General features: G+C 31.9%; 1 protein-coding gene across 4 annotated transcripts in view; it reads left to right on the top strand.

Moving 5' to 3' along the window:
- Positions 1 to 22,429, top strand: part of LRP1B (LDL receptor related protein 1B) — a 1,805,568-nt gene that overhangs the window by 1,563,829 nt on the left and 219,310 nt on the right. For all 4 annotated transcript variants that reach the window (XR_012497488.2, XM_074335779.2, XM_074335774.2 and 1 more), the window contains exons 56-59: positions 3,124 to 3,307; positions 9,849 to 9,934; positions 15,538 to 15,660; positions 17,741 to 17,922. Coding sequence is in view for 3 of the 4 variants with exons in the window: in XM_074335779.2 (XP_074191880.2) it covers positions 3,124 to 3,307; positions 9,849 to 9,934; positions 15,538 to 15,660; positions 17,741 to 17,922 (575 nt within the window). In the remaining variant the exon portion in view is untranslated. The remainder of the gene's footprint in view (positions 1 to 3,123; positions 3,308 to 9,848; positions 9,935 to 15,537; positions 15,661 to 17,740; positions 17,923 to 22,429) is intronic.

Below are 22,429 nucleotides of genomic sequence, written 5' to 3'. Positions count from 1 at the left end.
AAAGGTTCAAAGCAAATATTTCACATATTGTGTTCAGATATATATGCGTATTTATAGATAGATAGATAGATAGACAGACAGACAGACAGACAGACAGGAAGTTGAGTAAAATGTTTTATGCACAATAAAATGCTTATCTATTTTGGGGGACGGATATCAGCTGATTGGTTTCTCTTTTCCAGGAAATGGGAAATAAACATCCAATAACCTAGCTCTCATTACAGTAACAGCAGAACATTTCAAGAAAGCCTTCAAATTCTGAAATAAAATGAAAATTGCTTATGAAAGCAAAATTTAGACCAAAATTTAGACTGTGAGAAACCTGCATATTTGCTATAAAACAAACACAATGTATCTATTCAAAGGGGAATAATAACAGTTAATGAAGCAAAAATCTTATTTTGATGGGAAGGACTATTTACATGTAAAATAAATATACTTTTGGGAGAGAAGTAAGTTTTAATGTATACATTAGAAATGAAATGATCAGGATTTGTCAAATATCACTTTAAAAGCTGCAAATAAAATTTCCTAAAAGTAATAGGAAAAGCTTGATTAGCTATGTATCTTTCTGGTTGCTATGTGATCCTATATGAAAATTAATACAGATTACGAAAATTTGAAATAATTTTTGATAAAGAGGGAAATTAAACTGACATTGAATATATGTAAATATCACTTCCATAAAAATTGTCTTTTTAAATGAAAGTGAGAGAATTTTAAACTGTTATTTTCTATTAAATGTAGATGAATCCCTCATCTTTTATTTTTGAAGATACAAATGATTATTATATTGTTCCATTCAGTTTATAAAAGTTAAGCTAGTAGAATTTCCCACAGATGTTTATTGATTATTTGCGAGCAAAATTGTTTTTGTGAAAACAAAGTTAATGGATTGGGGAGCAATTTTTTTTTAAATCTTCATAGAGTCAGTAAACATTTTTTTTTTTAAAAACGTAACCGTTATTATTAAACATCCTAATTGCATTACTTTATAGAAATGTGTACTCAGTAGCTTTAACCAATTTTACTTTCAATAAATTAATAGTCCATAAGTGAGTTTCTATCTAAACCGTCTATTTGATATAGTAGTTTTATAAGCCTGACATTAGACATGCAAGGATTTACAGAAATCCCATTAAAATTGGGACACTGTTTATTTTTATAATAATCTCTGAGAGAAATTCAACATATTCTATGAAATTTCCTTTCAATTGTCCCTTAAATTCAGTACTGCCCTATATCTGCCTCTGGGCCTTGAGGCTACCTGAGCACGTGATCATATGACATAATTTCTAGTTCTCTTCGGTGACAACTTAAGAGTATCCTGTCAATTTGTCATTTTCCTTTTTCTAAATTATTTATTTTTAAAAACTGTAAAATATGTGACATGAAATTTATCATTTTAACCATTTTCACGTTTGCACTTCAGTAACCTTCAGCATCTCATTTTCTTCTGCCATACAAAGTACCGATTGCCCCAACTTCTTAAATCAGGTAGTAAGTTGAGTCTTCTTAAGGACAGTAGTATTGTCACAAACTCAAATATATTAAGGAGAGTTTGGGAAATCAAGCTGTGACTTTTCCTTTGATTTGCTGGCTTGCTAGTGGGTTCTAGAGATAAAATAATAATAATAATAATAATAATAAAAGAAGAAAAGAAAAACGTAAAACAAAACAAAAAATAACAACTCTTTATAGTTACTGAGTATTATTAGATAAATATCGATGAAATTTGTTGCAGAAGACAGTGGTAAAAAGTTAAAGGAATTTATTCCTTGTAAAAGGACTTGGGAAAAGGTATTTATCTTTTGAACTCTTTTAGGTGAAGTTGATGTTGCTTCCCTTCTAAGTAATAAATGCCTTTTTGTACTTAATTTTTTTTTCTACTCCTCAATTAATTGTTGGCTGATTATTTAATATGTACATCTATCTCTTATATATCTTTCTCAATAGACAAAATATGTCATCATTTTTACCCTCATATAAATGACCTAGATTATGAAATGTTTATGATGACAAACTCTTAAATACTAGTACTCTTAACAGCTCAGAGTTCTTAATTCACTGCCCTGCTCAATACTCACAAGTTCCTTTATTCAAAAACCACTAAATTATCCACTAAAGGTTAATGTGATCATAGTTCTTTGGCCAGTTATAGGCTCATTTTGTATAATTATAATTCCTATATGGTACTTGGCAGGGACTGATTGTAGAACTGAAAGACAGTGACTAGTCACAGTTCCTCATTAATTTTTGGAATTCAAAGACATACATGACATGACATTTTACTCAGAATTGACATATCAGGTAGTAAATATTTCATATCATCATCAGTGGGTCATATAGAATATGATGAGGATGCTGAAGAAAAGATTTGATGATACAAATTGATGATGATACAAATTGACTTAATAATGGTAGGGAAACTATATTAATATTATTATTTCTCCAGTCAACATGTCAGGTTATGGAATCAGACCCAGTCAAAAAATATGAATTGAGCCTTCCTATGTGTTAAAAATTACAGCAGCCTCACCTCTCCTCTTGGCTTTACCTGGGCAAATTCACCTTTGTGCCTCTAGGTTTCTCATCAGTTAACTAAGGATAATACCTACATCACAGATTTCTGTAAGACTCTAATGAAATAACATATGTGACCAGGTTAGTAATCTTCAAAGCTCCACATAAAATTTAATTTGTATGATTGTCAAAGTCTTCTAAAAAGAGAATATAATGAAATAGACAATGAACAAAAGTTGACGGTTTATTTCTGTTTTTATTTTTTTTTCCTTGTTTTTTTTGTTTTGTTTGGTTTGGTTTTGGTTTTGTTTTTTTTATTTGTTTGTTTGTTTGTTTGTTTGCCGTTATCCAACCACATGGCTTTGGTGCTATCAATCAGCTTGTATAATCTTCCCAATGTCAGATGATCAAATGGAGATATTTGGGAATTTTTTTTAACTTTACTTAATAGTTGTAATTCTTATTAAAGATTAATCGCTGGGTGACAGAAAGACTTGCCATTATCTATTCTTAAATATTTTTTTTTGCTTGAATCATGCTATAGGGATATCCAATAGAAAAAGACAGTGACAATGATTATGCTTGCTTTTCCTTCCCCAGTGCAAATGCTGGCCTGGATTCCAACTGAAAGATGATGGTAAAACATGCATAGACTTTGATGAGTGCTCTTCAGGCTTTCCGTGTAGCCAGCAATGCATCAATACTTACGGGACCTACAAGTGCCTCTGTACAGATGGGTATGAAATACAACCTGATAACCCAAATGGCTGCAAATCACTTTCAGGTATCGAGTTGAACTCGTCCACTGATACAACCTCAGTTACACATATGAATCCTGAGTTTTATAGCCATTTTATTGAATTTATTCCTCCTTGCTGTTTTTTTAGAAATCAAAATTCTTCCCTACTTACCTTGATATTGGAATCTGTCACTCTGATTTTGTGTGCTGTCCACAAACTGTTCTGTTTGTATTAATGTTGCATTATGATCTTGTGAATTACCAAGTGTTTTTGTTTTGTTTTGTTTTATATTTTGAAAGTGCTCATGTATAAAAACTATCTTACAACTATCTTTAGCATGGCTTCCTGCTGAATCACAGGTTCTTAGGGACAAGTTTGGCTTAGACTATTAAAGAGCCTACGGTGACAGCTTCTAATAGTTTTTTCCTTCCCCCCTCCACCACCCACACTCATATACACATGCCAAGAACAACAGGTCGATAATAATAACAGTAATATTGATGACAACAACAGTAAATCAGCTACCTAAGACTATGTAAATTCTTCCAGTGATTAAGCAAATATTGTTAAACTCTGGTTTGTTCTAAATTGTGTGAGGTGGGGGGTGGGAGATGAGGGTAAGGGGGATCAAATATATGGTGATGGAAGGAGAACTGACTCTGGGTGGTGAACACACAATGGGATTTATAGATGATGTAATACAGAATTGTACACCTGAAATCTATGTAATTTTACTAACAATTGTCATCCCAATAAATTAAAAAATAAAGTAAAATTCAGTAAAACATGGCCCAGAACTTAAATATATATTATAATTCATTTGGGGAGATTATCACACATATTAAAGTTATACAAAGTAATATATTATAGTGACTCTTAAAATAGGCAAAATATGGTACGTAACTTACTTTGCTTTTGAGTAAAATGAATCAAATAGCATTGCCAGTTTCATATATATATATATATATGTACTGGTGACAATATTTAAAACATTAGGTGTTTTCTCATCTACTTTCATGAAATAAATACCAGGGTAGTAATTAAAAAAATAGTTTTTCACTGGTTAAAATTTTGCACATTATAGAGAAAAAAATAAGTCCTTTGAATATATATTTTACTTATTTTTGAAATATTCATTCCTGAATCAATTTGTGTGTAACTTGGAACCCATTGTTTTATTTGCGAATCTACTGCCTTAGACACTTCTTGCCACATCATACATTTAGTGACATTGGATAAGGAGTAGAGATAAAATCTGGAAAGCAGTCAGTTTCCATCACTGTAAACTTTACATAAAATATTATATAAAGGAGATGAATGTTAATGATTACAATTTGGGTCTTGTTATATATCCATGCTGTAGTCATTTCCTACTAACAATACTTAGAAACAAATAATAGTTTTGATGCAAAAACAGTGTTCCTGAAGCATAAATATTTTGCTAACGAGAGTCGAGATTGTTTCCAAATTGATTGAGATATAATTGACGTATAACACAGTGTAGCTTTAAGGTCTGCAATGTGTGGATTTGATACACTTACATATAATAATATGATTACCATCATAGTGTTAACCGAGAACTTCATCACTTCACATAATTACCATTTCTTTTCTGCGGTGAGAACATTTAAGGTGTACTGTCCTAGCGATGTTCAAGTGTACAGTGTAGAGTATTGTTTTCTATAATCACAATGCGCGTATTAGATCCCCAGAACTTATTCATCTTCCAACTGGAAGTTTGTATTATTTAACCAACATTTACCCATTTCCCCCACCATTCTACTCTCTGCTTTATTTTCGTGTTTTTTTTTAGGTTTCACATACAAGTGATATCATAGAGTATTTGTTTTTCTCTGTCTGATTTACTTCACTTAGCATAATGTCCTCAACAACTATCTATGTTGTTACAAAAAGTTAGGATTGTGTTCTTTCTCGTGACCAAATAATATCCGTGTGTGTGTGTGTGTGTGTGTGTGTGTGTGTGTGTGTTTATCACATCTTTGTTATCCATTCATCTATTGACAGACACTTAGGTTGTCACCATATATTTGCTATTGTGAAAAATGCTGTGATAACCATGGGAGTGCAGATATATCTTTGACCCCCTGTTTTTTTTATTTCTTTGGGATATATACCAATAAGTGGGATTGTTGAATCATATGGTAGCTCTACTTTTAACTTCTTGAGGGACCTCCAAACTGTTTTCCATAGTGGCTGCACCAATTTACATATCTGCTAAAAACACACTGGGTTCTCTTTTCTCCAAATCCTTTCCAACACTTTTTGATGCTAGCTATTCTAACATTGTGGTTTTGATTTATATTTCTCTAATGATTAGTACTCTTGAGCATCTCTTTTTAATCTTCTTCTTTTATTATTAATTTCAGGTGTAGAAAGCAACATAATCATTAGACATTTACACACCTCACAAAGCGACAATGCCAACAAGTCTACTACCCATCAGGCGCTGTATATTGCTATTAAAATACCATTCACAATATTCGCTATACTGTACTTTACATCTCATGAGTATATATAATTATAGTTGACATTTAACATTTTTTTTATATTAGTTTCAGGTGTGCAGCACCTGGTTAGGCATTCATGTGATTTATGAAGTGATCCCATCATAAGTATAGTACTCATCTGATACCATGCATAGTTTTCGCAGCATTATTGACTATATTTCTCATATTGTATTTCACATCCTTGTGACTATTTTGTGACTACCAATCTGTACTTTTTCCCTTCACCTTCTCCCCCATCCCCTAAGACCCCTCCATCCAGCACCATCAGTTTGTTATCTGTATCTAGTCTATTTCTGTTTTGTTAATTTACTTTGTTCTTTAGATTCCACATATAAGTGAGATTATGTGGTATTTGTCTTTCTCAGTCTGACTTATTTCACTTAGCATAATACCCTCCAGGTCTACCTATGTTGTTGCAAATGGTAAGATTTCATTCTTTTTTATGTCAGAGTAATACTCCATTATATAAATGTACCACAATCGCTTTATCCAATTGTCTATTGATGGACATTTCGGTTGTTTCCATATCTTGGCCATTGTGAATAGCAGTGCAGTAAACATAGGGATACATTTTTTTTTTTTTTCAAATTAGTGTTTTGGATATCTTTGGGTAAGTACCCAGGAGTTCTTTTATTTATTTATTTATTTTTATTTTTTATTTTTATGTATTTATGTATTTATTTATTTATTTATTTATTTATTTATTTATTTATTATTTCTTGAAAAAACTCCACACTGTTTTCCGTTTTCCATAGTGGCTACACCAGTTTACAATCCCACCAACAGTACACGTGGGTTCCTTTTTCTCTACATCCTCGCCAACACTTGTTATTTTTTGATTTATTGATGATAGCCATTCTGACAGGTGTGAGCCAGTATCTCGTTGTGGTTTTTATTTGAATTTTTCTGATGATTACTGACATTCAGCATCTTTTCATATATCCATTGGCCATCTGTAAGTCCTCTTTGGAAAAATGTCTATTCAAGTCCTCTGCCCATTTTTCAATTGGGTTGTTTGTTTTTTTGTGTGTTGAACTGTATGAGTTTTTGTTTGTTTGTTTGTTTTGTTTTTTCTTTTAATAGATTTTGGATATTAACCCCTTATCAGATGTGTAATTGGCAAATATCTTCTCCCATTCAGTAGGATGTCTTTTCATTTTGTTAATGATTTCCTTTGATGTGAAAAACTTTTTAGTTTGATGTAGTCTCATTTGTTTATATTTTTTGTTTGTTATCCTTGCCCAAGGAGATATATCAGTAAAAATATTACTAAGAGTAATGTCTTAGAGTTTACATCCTATTATTTTGTTCTATGAGTTTTATGGTTTCACAGGTTTTACATCGAAGTCTACAACCCATTTTGAGTTTATTCTTTGCATATGGTGGAAGAAGGTGGTCCAGTTTCATTTTGTTTAGCATGTATCTGTCCAGTTTTCCCAGTAGCATTTATTGAATACACTGTCTTTTAAACAGTGTAAAGACTTGCTTCCTTTGCTATAGATTAAATGACTATACAGGCATGGATTTATTTCTGAGCTCTCTATTCTATTTCATTCATCTACTTGTCTGTTTTTATGCCAATACCATGCTGTTTTGGTTACTATGGCCTTTGGGGTGGCCTCACTGTGAACCTGCCCGTTGTCCTGCCTGCAAGGCTCAGCTGCTCAAAGAACCTCCTTAGTTGCATAGGTTGGGCTAAGTGACCCAATCTTGAGAGTACCTCCAGGGATGCAGCACTAGCTGGGCATGTCTGGTTGTTTTTATAAGGTTAATGCAGATTCATCTCTTGTGCCAGTGCCTGGGCTGTGACCACTTCACAAAAGCTCTGAGAACACCACAGCCAGCCCCTGCTTACCTCGGGGCAGTACCTGGCCTGTGACCACCTCACAAAAGCCCTGACAAAACCGCAGCTAGCCACCATTCGTCCAGGGCCTGCAGATCCCCGACAGCAACTCAAGAGAGGCTGTAGCACAAGTTATAGCTCACTGCCCACCACCACATGTTCCCCACGCAGCCACAAGTCAGCCACCACTGTGAAAGTCTTCTGCAGCTTGTGGGGTAGACCCAGGAGTCTAGAGAGCCCCTGACAATGCAGGACTAGGTGGGAAGTGTGGGGTTTCAGGGAGTCACAGGGTGTTGGCGGTGTTTTTTTCAAAGTTAATACACTTTCAGTTCTTGCACCAGTGCCTGACCCATGACAACTTCACAAAAAAGCCCTGAGCACCATAGCCAGTCACTGCTTGCCTCAGGCCCATAGGTCCCCCAGAGCCACCCAAGAGAGGTTTTGGCACAGGTTGTGGCTCTTGAGCATCTTTTCACGTACCTGTTGGCCTCCTTGTTTATGCCTTCCTTGCAAAAATATCTACTCATTTTCTCTGACTTTTTAATCAGGTTTTTCTTTTATTTTTGTAGTGAAGTTTAATGAGTTCTTACATATTTCAGATTTTAACCCTGTATCCGACATGGTTTCCAAATATTTTCTCCCATTCCATAGGTTGCCGTTTTGTTATATTGATTGTTTCTTTTATTTGCAGAAGCTTTTTAATTTGATGCACTCCCTTATTTATTTTGCTTTGATTGCTTGTGTTTTTTGTGTCATATCCAAAAAATCATTACCAAGACCTATATCAAGGAGCTTTTTTCTCTGTGATTTCTTCTAGGAGTCTTATGGTTTAAAGTCTTAAATTTAAATTGTAAAGAACAGAATTTCTTAACTATTGATGTAAAGCATGATTAATTAATTTTATATTTACAAATTGAGACTGCATTGACAGGGATGACAAGGCATCAGCAACTTGAGAGCTGACTCTGTTGAATAGGATTCTGAGTCTCAATTTAGCTCCAATGATTGATTGATTGAGGATACTGCCATCACTGATGGAAGGAGATGTCCCACATGTGTGACACACATTTGTAATCCCTGACATAGAGTACACTAAAACGTAATATATCACCCTATGTTTTATATATTTACTGTGGAGCTAGATGTTAAGAAGAAGAAAGTAATAATTCAGGACATAAATTAAACAGGACAGAAATTCTATAACTGTAAATGATTTGCAATGAAATTTACATTAAATTACATAAAATGACTACTTTTTAATTTTGTTTTTCTAATTTCTACTGACATTAAATTCACTTACCTGGCAACTAAGTATATGAATACATCTTAGACACAAAGATATTTAGACAAGGTTTTCATTGATCTAGGATTATAACAATCAAGAATGTGGTCAAATTTATTTTAAATTAGTCAGATCCATAGTCAAATAAATATACTATACAAAACTTTCTGAATAGCTTTTATTTAAGAGTCCATTTTGTTTCCAAATAAATTCTGTTGAGAAAACCAATCTAAAGTTCTAGAGGATATTCATATTTTTGGAGCATAGTCAGATTCTTTTTATTATTATCTTTTCTAGATTCTAGAAAAATGAGATACTAACAGATATTGGACAAACAATAAGAAGGAAATAAAGACTATTAAAGGATTAAAAAAAAAGACTTATGAGGAAAGGTAAAATTAATAGAGATTATAGATCCTGTACTTCAGAAAGTATTTAAGAAAAATCCCTAGGCAAATGAAAAAAAATTACATGGAGGCAACGATACTTTTGGTTTTCATCAAAGTTATTCTTAGATAGTAAGGTAGTTATTTGATTATCAAAAAAAAATTTTGGTTGAATGTTTATATATATTGTACGCATGCAATATAAGGGTAGCTTTTTAAATTCATTTCAAAATTCAGATTATAACAGCAGATATTTCTACTAATTTCAAATAAAATAGATAATTCAACATTCAAGAAAATTGATGGAAAGAGAGGGTTTGGGATAGAATTACGTTCGTTTTTTGTTCTGTCTAGGTATTTGTTTTTGTTTTCATTTTTTTTCCATCTTAATAGCAACGGAGGTGCTCAGTATGAATTTTTTAACAATTAATCTACCAGAGGGAAGTGCATTTGAATTTATGTCATTTCAGAAATGAAATTGAAACAAAACAGAGTTGAAAACCATACATATGAAAAGTCTAATGTGTTTTTTGTCTTGGTATTTAGATGAAGAACCGTTTCTAATTCTTGCTGATCATCATGAGATAAGGAAAATTAGCACTGATGGCTCCAACTACACGCTTTTAAAACAGGTATAACAATCCCATGATGATTTCATAATATTCATTATGGCTACTCTATTTGTGTGTTAGAACCATAGAAATACCTCACAGTTAGAATTTATGAAGCACTATTGATGGCTGCCTGCATTTATGTTTATGAGATTACCATCAATTTTATTTTGTTTGAATTGTCCATGTGATGCTCTGAATTTGTCACATTACATCAAAGAAAGTAAAAGATTCAAAGTATAATAAACGTAAAGCAACAACTATCTCAAGAATAGCTAGATTTTAGAAAGCCTAAAATTCTCTTTTAAGGTATTTGTTGGATTACCCAAATTGTTTCCATCCCTCCCCCATCTTGGAATTTAAATATAAACATCTTTCAAGTTTCTGCGCATGGAGAAAGAAATAAAACAGGATGATCCCTAGTGTTTAAAATTTGAAATTAGCAAAGAACTAAATGTGTGTTTGTAACCCAGTCATGGTTAAATGGTGGCAAAGCACATACTTTCAGTCTTACCCTCGTCATCTCTCAACCCATCCCAAAACCCAAGAGAATCTGGATTTCTGTTTTGATGTTTGAGTCCTATTGTCAGAGTTTATTTATATATGTTATTTGATATGAAAATGTGTAATTTCCATTTTATCACATGATAGAAAGCTGTGAATTGCTCACCACATTTATTTCCCCCTCCCAGTCTGCAGTATAAATAGCAAAAATCAAATGATTAAAATTAACGTGACGACTACATGTACTAGAGAAATCACATATAGTTAATTATAGCATGTTTCTAGTTGTCAGGAGAAAGAGCTTCTTTGGGATGATTCATTTTGTATCTGCTCTGCTTCAAATTTCTCTCCATCCCAAACTGTAGTGACATGAACATGTGAAAGCACTGTCTAGAATAAGTGTGCCAAAAATAAGGATTGTTCTTATTCTTGTAATGTATTTATGCCAGCATCAGGCATAGGCAAAAGAAGCCATTCATGTAATTTTTCAACAACATAAAGAATACTTAATTAAAATTGTTTTTGACACCCCACTGATAGATTCCTTCACGGTTGTTGTTCGAGTTTCATTAATTTTGCTTAAAGATTTAATTTTATTTTAAGTGCAAATATTCATTCGCAAGTATGATATTGACTCTTACTGACGGAGTTGGATTTTCCAGCTTTCCTCTTAGTTCCAATTAAAAATGAAAATTTCACATGAAAATCCAGATTTCTAGCTACTCAAAAAAAAAAAAAATATATGAAGGTGTAGCAGTGCTGGGCTCACATCCCTGAATGGCCATAATCCAAACTGTGCAGTGTAGCAGCTACCACTTTGACATGGAGCCCATGCTTTCCAAATCACTAGAGTCCTCAAACTTGCCATGTGCTTGCCACATATATACCTTCCTTAGTTATGAATATCGGTGAGGTTTAGTCTCTTGCTCTTGAATTTGGATTTGCTACCAACATCCAATGGATCAAACTGCTTCTCTCTCTAATTCTGTGCCCTGAGGTGATTGAATAAAATATAAAATATTTTCATGTTGCTTATAAAAACTAAACAGAAATCTATTAAAAATGTAGAAATTAGGCAACTCTCTCATGTCTATAAGAGATGAATATTCATAGGGCAAAAGTTCAAGTATGTATAACTGCTTTAAAACAGAAATGTTTTTGCAAGCCAAATGATTTTCTGCATTATTTAATTTAATTTATATTTTTCTGTACAATCTAATTTTAAGCTTATAGCAAAATTACAAGATACTGAAAATTATTTAGCTTGCAGTAGATCTCCATATGCCCTCCATACTATCCAAGTTATGTGTGCCAGCCATTGATTTGCTTGCATGGTCTCTGGAAAAAGGACATGTTCATTTTATCTTTCCTAAATCGTGTGTGTTTTTTTATTTGTTATTATTATTATTTTTTAGCATTTCTTTTTTTTTTTTTTTTTGACTGTGCTATCTTAAGAGAAAGTTCTCTTTTTGCGATACTCTAGCTCAGTTGTTCCACCAATATAGGAACACTATTTACTGACTTCATGAAAGACCCAAAACAGAGCATAAATGGCAGCTTCTTGCTTCATTTTCCAACCCTGTGGCTCTGGACGTGTCTGTTGATATCTCTTTTGTTGTCTTTCATAGCTAATATCGTATCAGAGATCGTTCTTAATGGAGCAAAATGATTTTTTTCTTCTATGCATCATTTAAAACCATTTCATATAACCAAACCACTTTAACGCATGCTTTCAGATAACACTTTTTTCCTGGTGGCATAATTTTAGACTGTTGTCAATCACTGATACCTAAGTGGGATAAATTTCAGACAGTTTTCTTAGTGCAGTGTTTATGAAAATAAAGAGGGAATGAGGAAGATGAGGAAACTCATGAGGACTCTGAATACCTGTGTTTTGGGAAAGCATTTATTAATGGTGACCACTGAGTAAGGAAACAAAGACCCCCCAAATAGTAAAGATAACCCTTACATCCAGTTTTGACTGCATGCTGTTTGAAATATATCATTTCTTCCAGAGGCCATATTTTTATCCACAACTTTGTCATAGCATTATAGAAAATTCCAAGAAGTTCTAGGTAGGAAAAAACCATTTACCCCCCTCAGAGATTTGTCTACATATGGAGAATGAGGTAGAAAAGAAAAGTAATTATCTCTCCACATTTTCTCTCAGTCAAAATAAATGAAAAGACAACAACATCCTTGCCTAAATTATTTGGGAATCTTTTGTATAAGTTATTTAGGAAGAACGATTTATCTTAACATCATGAGTTTTGAGTTTTGGTCTCTGTTATCATCAGTAATGATCTCAGGAACCTTTGTAGCATCTAATTATAAAAACTGGTAGATTTTTTTTTTTCTTACCCTGTGTAGTCTAGAATTTAGTTATAGCTAGACCAACTATAACAAATTCATACACCACATTTAGAAAATATAGTGTATAACATTTAGAAATGAAAATCAAGTAGCTTTCCAGTATGTTATCTGATTCAATTCTAACAGTGCCTTTTATTCCAGTAAAATTGTGTAGAGAAACAAAACATAATTTCCTAAATTAATCATCTTGAACCAAAGGGTACAAATCTTCAGCTACAGAAATGAAAAAAGCAAATAGGATTTTGAGGAAACCAATTTTCAGCTCTGAAATCACTGGGGTGACTATAGTTTTTAGACATTATTTTGACCATGCCCACTGCTGTTTTAATGTTCCTTGCATATGATCCTGCAAACAGCATTGCACTGTTTTCTGTTGGGATGAAGGGTAAGCTGTAGAAAAATGACAAGTTTAGAAAGATATGTCAGAATTCAGCTTCAATTTCTCTACATTTAAAACTTTAGTTTATTATATTAATACCTGATTTACTAAATTTGGAATTGGATTTTATTATATAAATTGATTGTTACAAAGAAAGGAATAGAATAATATTTCTATGACTAAGGATCATGGGTAAATCTTTGCTTTATAAAGTTAGCAGGTTTCTCTGTACCATTTCTCTCTAATTCTGTGATTTATCTATATCCATCTGAATTGCTGACCCATCGCAGAACCTTAACCCATTTACCTTATTTACATGGTGAAAAAAGCATTTGAATGTAAAGAATGTTATAGACTACCATTGAAATATATTTAGTAAACCCTCTATGAAACTTGGAATATGTTCAATATATATTTTAGAACCTCGATTCTTTTTACATAGGCAATTTCCTAGATATGCATACTTAAGTACATTTAGTTAAGGAGTCCTCCAGTTTTTAATGAATGAGTTTGAGTGAATCTTTTGAATCTGTGACAAACAATGTTTTTGTTTGTTTGTTTAGCATGTATAGTCATTATTCTTGACTAATCATGTCATCAGTGAATTTATTCATCTGGGCATAGTGAGGAATTTACACTGCATCATTTTTACTTCCTTGTATTTTGTTTATGGTCAATGGCACACTATTCTGTGGGCATGGGCTATTTCAGGTTACCTTTATAATCTGGAGGTGAAGAAAAAGAGATTGCTCCCGTAATGTCAATAAAAACATAAGATTTGAACCTATGATTTTAAAACCATCACTATTAGACATTAGCCCTACTGTCAGAAGAAAAGAAACAAAAGCAATATTTGTAAGAACCTTCTCTGAGCTGCTTCTATGCATAAGCTATCCATAGTCTTGGAGATGATTATAAAGAAATAAAATCCTAACACTAATAATTTAGTTTTGGCCTGATTCTTGTAAATAACTATATAAATCTAATGCAGTGTAATTATCAACAAATTCTAAATTTTGAAAATAGATATGGAAACTGAAATCAGATTGGCAAATACCATCCTTCCTCCCAGAAACCAAACCAAAGCAAATAAAAAAACTTATCTCTCTGAAGTTGTTAATCCTCATCTATAGGACTTCAATTGCTCATAAATTACTCCTAAACTAATTGAGACTTAATTACATCTTTAGGGGGAATATTGATGTAAGCAAGCTTACGTTAGATATAAAGATATAGTAAAGATTTCTTGGGGCTTCACCAACTGTCTGTAGTATCTATTATTATTTTTTTAATCCATGAGAATTGATATATTAATAAATGATTCAAGCCTTAAAATGAGTTAACACAATTGAAATTCTGATCCAAGTTTTGTTAGCCCATTGGGGTAGTAAATCTATGAACCCTAACAATAGATCAGAATTAAACTAACCCCTAAGTAATCATTTCAATTCCCAGATAACTGATGAACAATCCTCAAACAAAATCAAACAGCAGAACTGCTAACCCAAGGAGCTGTAGCATCCAGAAACTCATCCACTGAATTCCTGTTCAGTTTTGGTACCTCCTTAAAAATGCATAACCAGGCATCTAAAGTGAGGTGTTTCTTCATATTTCCACCACGTGGGGGAAAAAAAGATGTTGACTATCCAGTTCAACTTTGGTCAAATATTCATCTAAGGTTATAACGTTTAACTTTGAATATGGCATTGTATTACCTAATGGGCCACTTAAAACATGAAAAGGAAAAAAAAAAAGGAGGAGGAGGAGGAGGAGGAGGAGGAAGAAGAAGAGTAGGAAGAGGAGGAGAAGAAGATCTCATTTATATATTTGAGACAAAAGCTTTAAAATTCTTAAACCTTCTTTTCTGACTTTAATCAAATGGCTGTCCAGGGATCATCATAAATCTTCAGGGATCTTCTGTTTCTCCATCTTAGATGTGTGTTCTTTTCTAGTTACTCTACAGAACAGACAATGATAACATCAAATTTACATTTAATATTAACCTAAAGTGAGAATCTTTCACTTTATTCCCCAAAGCAGGGTGCTTTGTTGTTGTTTGTTTGTTTGTTTTCCTTACTGTCTATTTACTTAAACCATTATCTATAAACATTCTGAAATTGCTGTGGCTTACTCAGAAAATATTTTCAAATAAATAATGCAACATTTTAAATGTATGGTGTTGGGGAATGTAAACAAGTGATGCTTCTAAAAAGAATTGGCTACAAATGCTATTCTTGTAATAACCATAAATATTTAGGTACAAAGGGAGATAGTGATTTTTATAAATTCCTAAAACATTTCAAATAATTTCTATTGACTATTATTCAAACACATTCATTTTTTATTATTATTTTATTTTTATTTTTAGGGATTAAACAATGTTATTGCTATAGACTTTGATTACAGAGAAGAATTCATCTATTGGATTGATTCCAGCCGACCCAATGGCAGTCGCATAAATAGAATGTGTTTAAATGGAAGTGATATTAAGGTAACTACATATCACAGTAATGGGATTATTGGATATTTTATTGGTGTGGTTGAATTGAATAGACAATGTTATTTGGTGGTAATGATACAACTCATAGAATGTATTAGGATTGTTTGAATTTCACATTTTACAATGTAAGTTTAATATATATTTTAAATATGAAATATGAGGTTTTTTTATCCTTAGGTTTCATTATAACACTATTACTTGCAATCACATAAAAATGAAATTGAGAAAATAAAATTTGGACCCTTAGTCACATCGCTAGAAAATGTAATGGATGCTTTCAGCTTGAAAGATTAGTACTTCAGGTCAATTATGTTGATTTATATAAAATAAAAAATAGAGTCTGAGAATGTGTAATTGAAAAAAATAATTATTAAATTATAGGTTAAAACTATAACACTATTAAAGTTAACCTACTGTAGATGGAAATAATTGAATGCATTTGTGTAAAATCATGAATGTTCCGATTAGACAGCATCATAATTAAACATGTCACATTCTAGATATGAGATACTTAGGACCATTTCTATGTTATCTCAAGTTTCAAAACAAAGTTATTTGCACTGTATATATACAGCAAATTTATTAAAAAGAAGTTTAAATACAAGTAGGTAGAATCCATTAATTACTTTAACTTCTTTAGCCATGTATAATATCACACAGACATATTTCGTAGAAGCAATTTTGAAAATATTAATAAAATCTTGAAATCTGTGTACACAACCACCAGTAGGTTGGGGTCTAGTGATGTACAACTGTGTTCAGTGATGGTTTATATAGCGAAATATCAACATATGATGAAGAACAAGGAAATATATATTTTTGTTTCATAATTTAATTATTTGATATTGTATATAAAAACTCAAAATTATATTACTCGAACTTGATCATATTTTTTATCAGACATTTAAAAGGTTTGGTTATCTTTATATTTTTTGAAAATGATTTAATATTTTTAAAGGACGTTAATTCACTACTGACTTGCCAGTATTATCTCATTACTTCTTTAAATTATGTCATAATATAGGGTTGCAAAATGCATCTTTCATCCTTTGGGATTAATAATTCATTGATTTTCATTAAAATTATCAGACATGACTATTTTCCAAATTTGGAATCTGGGGGAAAGAAGAAAAGATGTTATACAATTCACTGTGGTAGATTGATATCAGTAATTGCTGAAAATGTTCATGTTATAAACAAACAGGTTTTTATTTTTGTTTTTGTTTTTTAATATCTTTACTATTTATGGCATTTAGGAAATTACTATAAAATTTCACTAGTGTTTTTTTCCCCTCTAACTGTAACTATTGGTTTATATACAGTTTCAATTATTTCTTTCATACAGTCCTCAAAGCACTGAAAACTCAGAAATAGCAGTCATGTAGATAAAAAAATTTTGATTATTTTATATGCATTGTATCTGTACATAAAAAGCTTACATCCTTATTATATTTGATATTGACATGGGTTACAAATGAGCACAATAGTTGTATGAGAATAATTTTACTTTCCTTTGGTTAAGTTAAAATACTTAATGTATGTTCTACCTTGAGTGAATGTGTGTGTGTGTGTGTGTGTGTGTTTTCTGTCCTTGTAGTAGATCATTTAAATAGGGCAAGAGCAGTTGGGAGAGTGGTCAATGCTATTAGTATCTCCTCTAGAAACTGTTAAAGATAAATATAAATAATTGTGTGTGTGTGTGTGTGCGTGTGCGTGGATTTTTGTGTGAGATAGAATTTTTGCCCCAAATATTAAGACAAGCAAACTATAATAAAAATGTAACCAATAACTGTGCAGGTGTCCATCAGCTTTTTTAAAAAAAATTATTTAGGTGTTTTGTTCTTAAACCTGTGTATACTTTCTAGGGGCCTGATTACATATTAGGTAATTTCTCAAATATAAGTAAGAAATTTTAGTAGGGTAACTTGTTCTATGTATTAATTATACTTATCTAAATTTCATTTCTAATGTGTAAATAGAATTACATATCTCTATAAAAATCAAGAAGTGACTGTTCTGTTCTTACTCTAGACATTTACATTGTTAACTTCTAAAATTCTTATTTTGTTAGGTAGTACATAACACAGCCGTCCCCAATGCGCTTGCTGTCGATTGGATTGGAAAAAACCTCTATTGGTCTGACACAGAAAAAAGGATCATTGAAGTATCCAAACTCAATGGATTATACCCTACTATACTCGTTAGCAAAAAGCTGAAGTTTCCCAGGGACCTGTCTTTAGATCCTCGAGCTGGGTTTGTAACAAGCATTGAACATCTTAAATTAGGATTTAAGACTGTGGATTACATGCAGTGTGGTAAATCCTGTTTTGTAGTTTTTAACATGGAAACCATTAAGTGTGAATGTACAGATATTCTTATAGATAAATCAAAAATAGAAAGGTGACTATTGCCGTGAAATTATTTTTAAATGATGGGATTTTACAGCGAGTATATTTTAAAGTTTTAAACACAACTTTCTAACTAATCAATAAATATATTGTGGAAATGAATAAAAAGTACAGATTTCTTCTGTTTTAGTGCCTTTAAATCTTGGAGCAAAGACACACGAAGAACAAACACTTGGATCATGTTTTGCAGTGTATGTGGTAGTCACAAATACAGATGATGTAATTTCTGTGCCACTTTAGAGCAGGAGACATGAGTAGTATCCATGGAAAATACATAGCAAGGTGCATTATGCATGTATTCAAAAGGAATCACACAGTGGCAATATCACAAAAGATTCCTATTGGCTCTGTGATTCATTGGCATTTCATTGTGAGAATGGAGAACAAACAAGTCATTGTCAGGATCAAGGACAGAAGGCTGGAGATTTCAAATGAGGGATGAATACACATTAAGGTGTCAACATAGTCTCTTGTGTGTTTGCTAAAGTTCTATAGATTATGACCATTATCATTTACTTTCAATTATGTTGTTTTGGTAGGTAGAGAAGGCATGTCTTTCCATTGTTTTTTGCACTATAATTTAGAGTGAACACATACTCCAAAATGATCTCTGCAGAAGTTCAACCTGCCCAACACGCTCATTAAAATAACAAATTTAGAGAAAACTTTTATGTTTTAAAATAGGACACATTCACAGGAGCAAGTTTATAACTGTAGTGCTCTAACTTTTCTTCTAAATTAGTTTCACATATGTTTCACCAAATCACTGCATTTACCATACCATATGCAACAATTAGATTTTGCTTCTTGCTAATATACTGACTCTGTTTATTTGGCCCCTTATGTTTATAATTGGCAAAGTAATCACGTCATAATTTTACAGCTTAATTTTAAACATTAATTTGGGTAAAAGCAGTACCCAATAGAGAAAATTTCTGTACTGTAAGTATTATTCTGTTTCCAAGGTAATATGCAAGTTTTAACTTTTTACTATGTAATTATGGATCTCTTTTGTTACTTTTAAAAATATTTATTTACCATAGTAACAGAAATTTCAAAAGTGTCAATTCTATTTTAACTGAAACAGTGTCATAAGAGAGTCGGTTTCTATAAGTTTCAAGAAATAATGAACAAACATACTAAATTTGGTTATCATCATTCATTCATAAAAATATGATTAATTTAATTCCCTTTGTATTTTATCAAAATACATTTGTTTTACTGTGCCCTAACCGTTGTTTTGTTCTTCAAAGTCAATATGACTGGCTTAGCTTCTCATTTTCTACTACTCAGGATGCTTCATTTTCTAAATGAAAGTACAAGACCTATTGATAATAACAGCATTTTGGAATTTCATAGTTATAATGCAAAAACTGCATCCTAGCCTAGTGAACACAGCTAAATCTAGCTTTAAGATTTATTTCTCCTAGATTATAGTTATTACCCCATAAACTGAAAGCGGCCTTAAGTTATCATCAACAGGAACCCAATCACCAAATGTGCCAATTAAAACAGTGAAGTATTAAATCATTGTAGATGTTATGAAAAACTCTCTTGATTTCATTTTTGTATAATATTTGGGTTATGATATGAATATGCCATATTATAACTAAAGAAAGAGATAAAAATTAGACCTTTTTATGAAACAATTAAAGCCACCTATTCTAACAGGTAAAATGTAATGACACCTTTCTGTCCATGCTGTTGTCTTAGTTCCTCAAAGTGAGACAAAAGGGTAACTTCGATATTAGCTTTTAGAGTTGAGCTACAGATTGAAAATGCCGTACCTTCCCAAATAGTGTGCAATCATGCTATAAAAATGATAGCTTAAATTGTAAGATTATTTAATAAAATTGGGATTTAATCTTCCTACATTAGATTACCATAGTTATTTGCATATATTTTAAATATGTCAATGATACTGCCTTCGGTTTCTTTGAGAAATGTGGTTTCTAGACTGATATTTAGTGAGGGATTGGGGAAGGATTTGTTTAATGGAGAATAAAGATCATGGGACTAACATAATGAAGCACTAAACATTTAGGAAGTAGCTTGGTGGTCTTTTCTATCTTTTAATAATATGCTAATAATCACAATATATCAATTTTTGGATACGGTGGTTACTGAGAGTGCTAAAGAAGATACGAGTAGACCAATCATCTTCCTGGTTGTGACATTTAAATTCTGCTGAAATTCAATTATTGTAATAATTTCGTTATCTAGTTTAGTTTGGGAATCAGTGTTCTAATTTATCATAAATTTTGGGTAATCCAAATTATTTACATTTGATATTTATAAAAGTCATTTATGCAGAATATATGTATATGTATATGTATAGATACACACATATTTGAAGTAGAATGGAAAATTCTATGTTAAAACTGTACTAAGCATAACTTTATCTTTTTGGATGATTAAGATGTCAATTCAGGTTATCATAATAACAAAAAACCATTATAATAGTCATTAAAGGGAATATGTGCTATTCCTAGATAACAGAAAATAAATTTACCTACTCATTCATTCGTTTAACTCATATTACTTTAGCATAGTGTATGTCTAGCACTGTTCTAGGTAGGAGTATAGAAATAAAAGGCACAGTATCTGTTTCCAATTATTTCACCATTCTGTGGATAGACAGATAAGTAAATAATTAGAATATAATGCAATGACTCATAAAGTAGAGAAAAGAGAAAATGTTACTATCTAAATTAGGGTCAGAGAAAGTTTTCTAGACAGGATGGGTGGAGTAAGAATTAGCCATGTAGTGAGGTGCACATCAGAGCAGAAGGTGCTTCAGGCAAAAACAACAAGCCTACCAGAGGGAGGTAGATGAGGGGAAAAGGGATCAAATATATGGTGATGGAAGGAGACCTGACTCTGAGTGGTGAACACACAATGTGATATAGAGATGACGTATTGCAAAATCGTACCCCTGAAACCAATGTAACTTTACTAACCATTGTCACCCGAATGAACTTTAATTAAAAAAAAAAAAAAGAAAATGAACAAGCTTTCCAGGAAAGCAAAGGCACATACAAGAGCATGTCACCTTGGGAAGAACCCAAATTGTTAGAACAAATTAAGTATACATAAATGTGGAACTTTAATACCAGTTCTCTTTATAGCATAAAAAAGCTATGAATATTCAAAACAAAACAAAACACAACAGCAACAACAGAACAAACCTTACAAGGCTTCTTGCTTGGGCAAACAGGTAAATAGAGGAATAATTTCCTGAGAATATAAGGAATTCAGGCAAAGGGGCAGACATAAGAAAAGGAAATGAACAATGTGTAGACCTATTAGGATTGGGAGTCCCCATATAATAATGATGACGATGAAGATAATACCACTTCTTCTATAGCATTTTATGAATTAAAAAGTTATCTTTGAATTTTATCAATTTAGATGCTTGTACTGTTTACTCAGTGTCTCTGGGAAAGATGATTATTTTTACTATTATCCTTACAGTGTATATAAGAACATTCATCCTCAAAATGGGCAAGTGACTTCCTCAGGCTCATTTTGATAATTAGATATTAAAGTGGGGATTAACGCAGTTTTCAAGCTTTGATTCTGTAGTTTCTCTATTTCATCACATTAGCATTTCTTGTAACAAAATGATCTTGGATTCTGAGCATGTTCTTCAAGAACCATCCAAACAAGGGATAAGAAAAAGAAAAGATAATTACACTTCGTTTTTTAAACAATTAGCCTTTTTACAAAATTTTAAATATAGATGATATGAGTTTTTTGGAAATAAAAAATAAACTGCCTAAATCATTGCAAGCATTCTTTGTTTTTATTTTTTATTTTTTATTATTTTCAGGTGTACAAAGCAACATAATTGTTAACCATTTACACCCCCTTATAAAGTGATAACCTCCCTCCCCCAAGCTACTACCCCTTTCAAATTATATATAACCGTTACAATACCATTGACTATCTTCCTTATGCTATATTCTACCTCCCCTGAACCATACACCTTATATATATATCCATATCCATATATATGCATGTATATATATATGTATATATATGTATACACACACATATGCATATGTATATTTGCTTGTAGTTGACATACAATATTATTCTACTTCGGCTTTAGTTGTGCAGTGCATTCGTCACTTTATTTTTAAGTATATTTTCATTTGTTCTCCTTTCCTACTAGTCTATTAGCAATAACATAGGGAAAGAATATTAGATGATATTTTTGCAATATATTTTAATATATTTGAATTTGCAATATATTTGCAATATATTTTAATGAAAATATATTGAAGGACACTTTATACACTCAGTATCTGTATCAATTATTGCCAATATGTATAACAATAATGCAAATA

The sequence above is a fragment of the Rhinolophus sinicus genome, chromosome 17, assembly GCF_057876585.1.
Source record: "Rhinolophus sinicus isolate RSI-liver-muscle chromosome 17, RSI-T2T, whole genome shotgun sequence".
Lineage (NCBI taxonomy): Eukaryota > Metazoa > Chordata > Mammalia > Chiroptera > Rhinolophidae > Rhinolophus > Rhinolophus sinicus.
The sequence above is the reverse complement of the archived record's forward strand: the minus strand, read 5'-3'. Positions and strand labels throughout refer to the sequence as shown.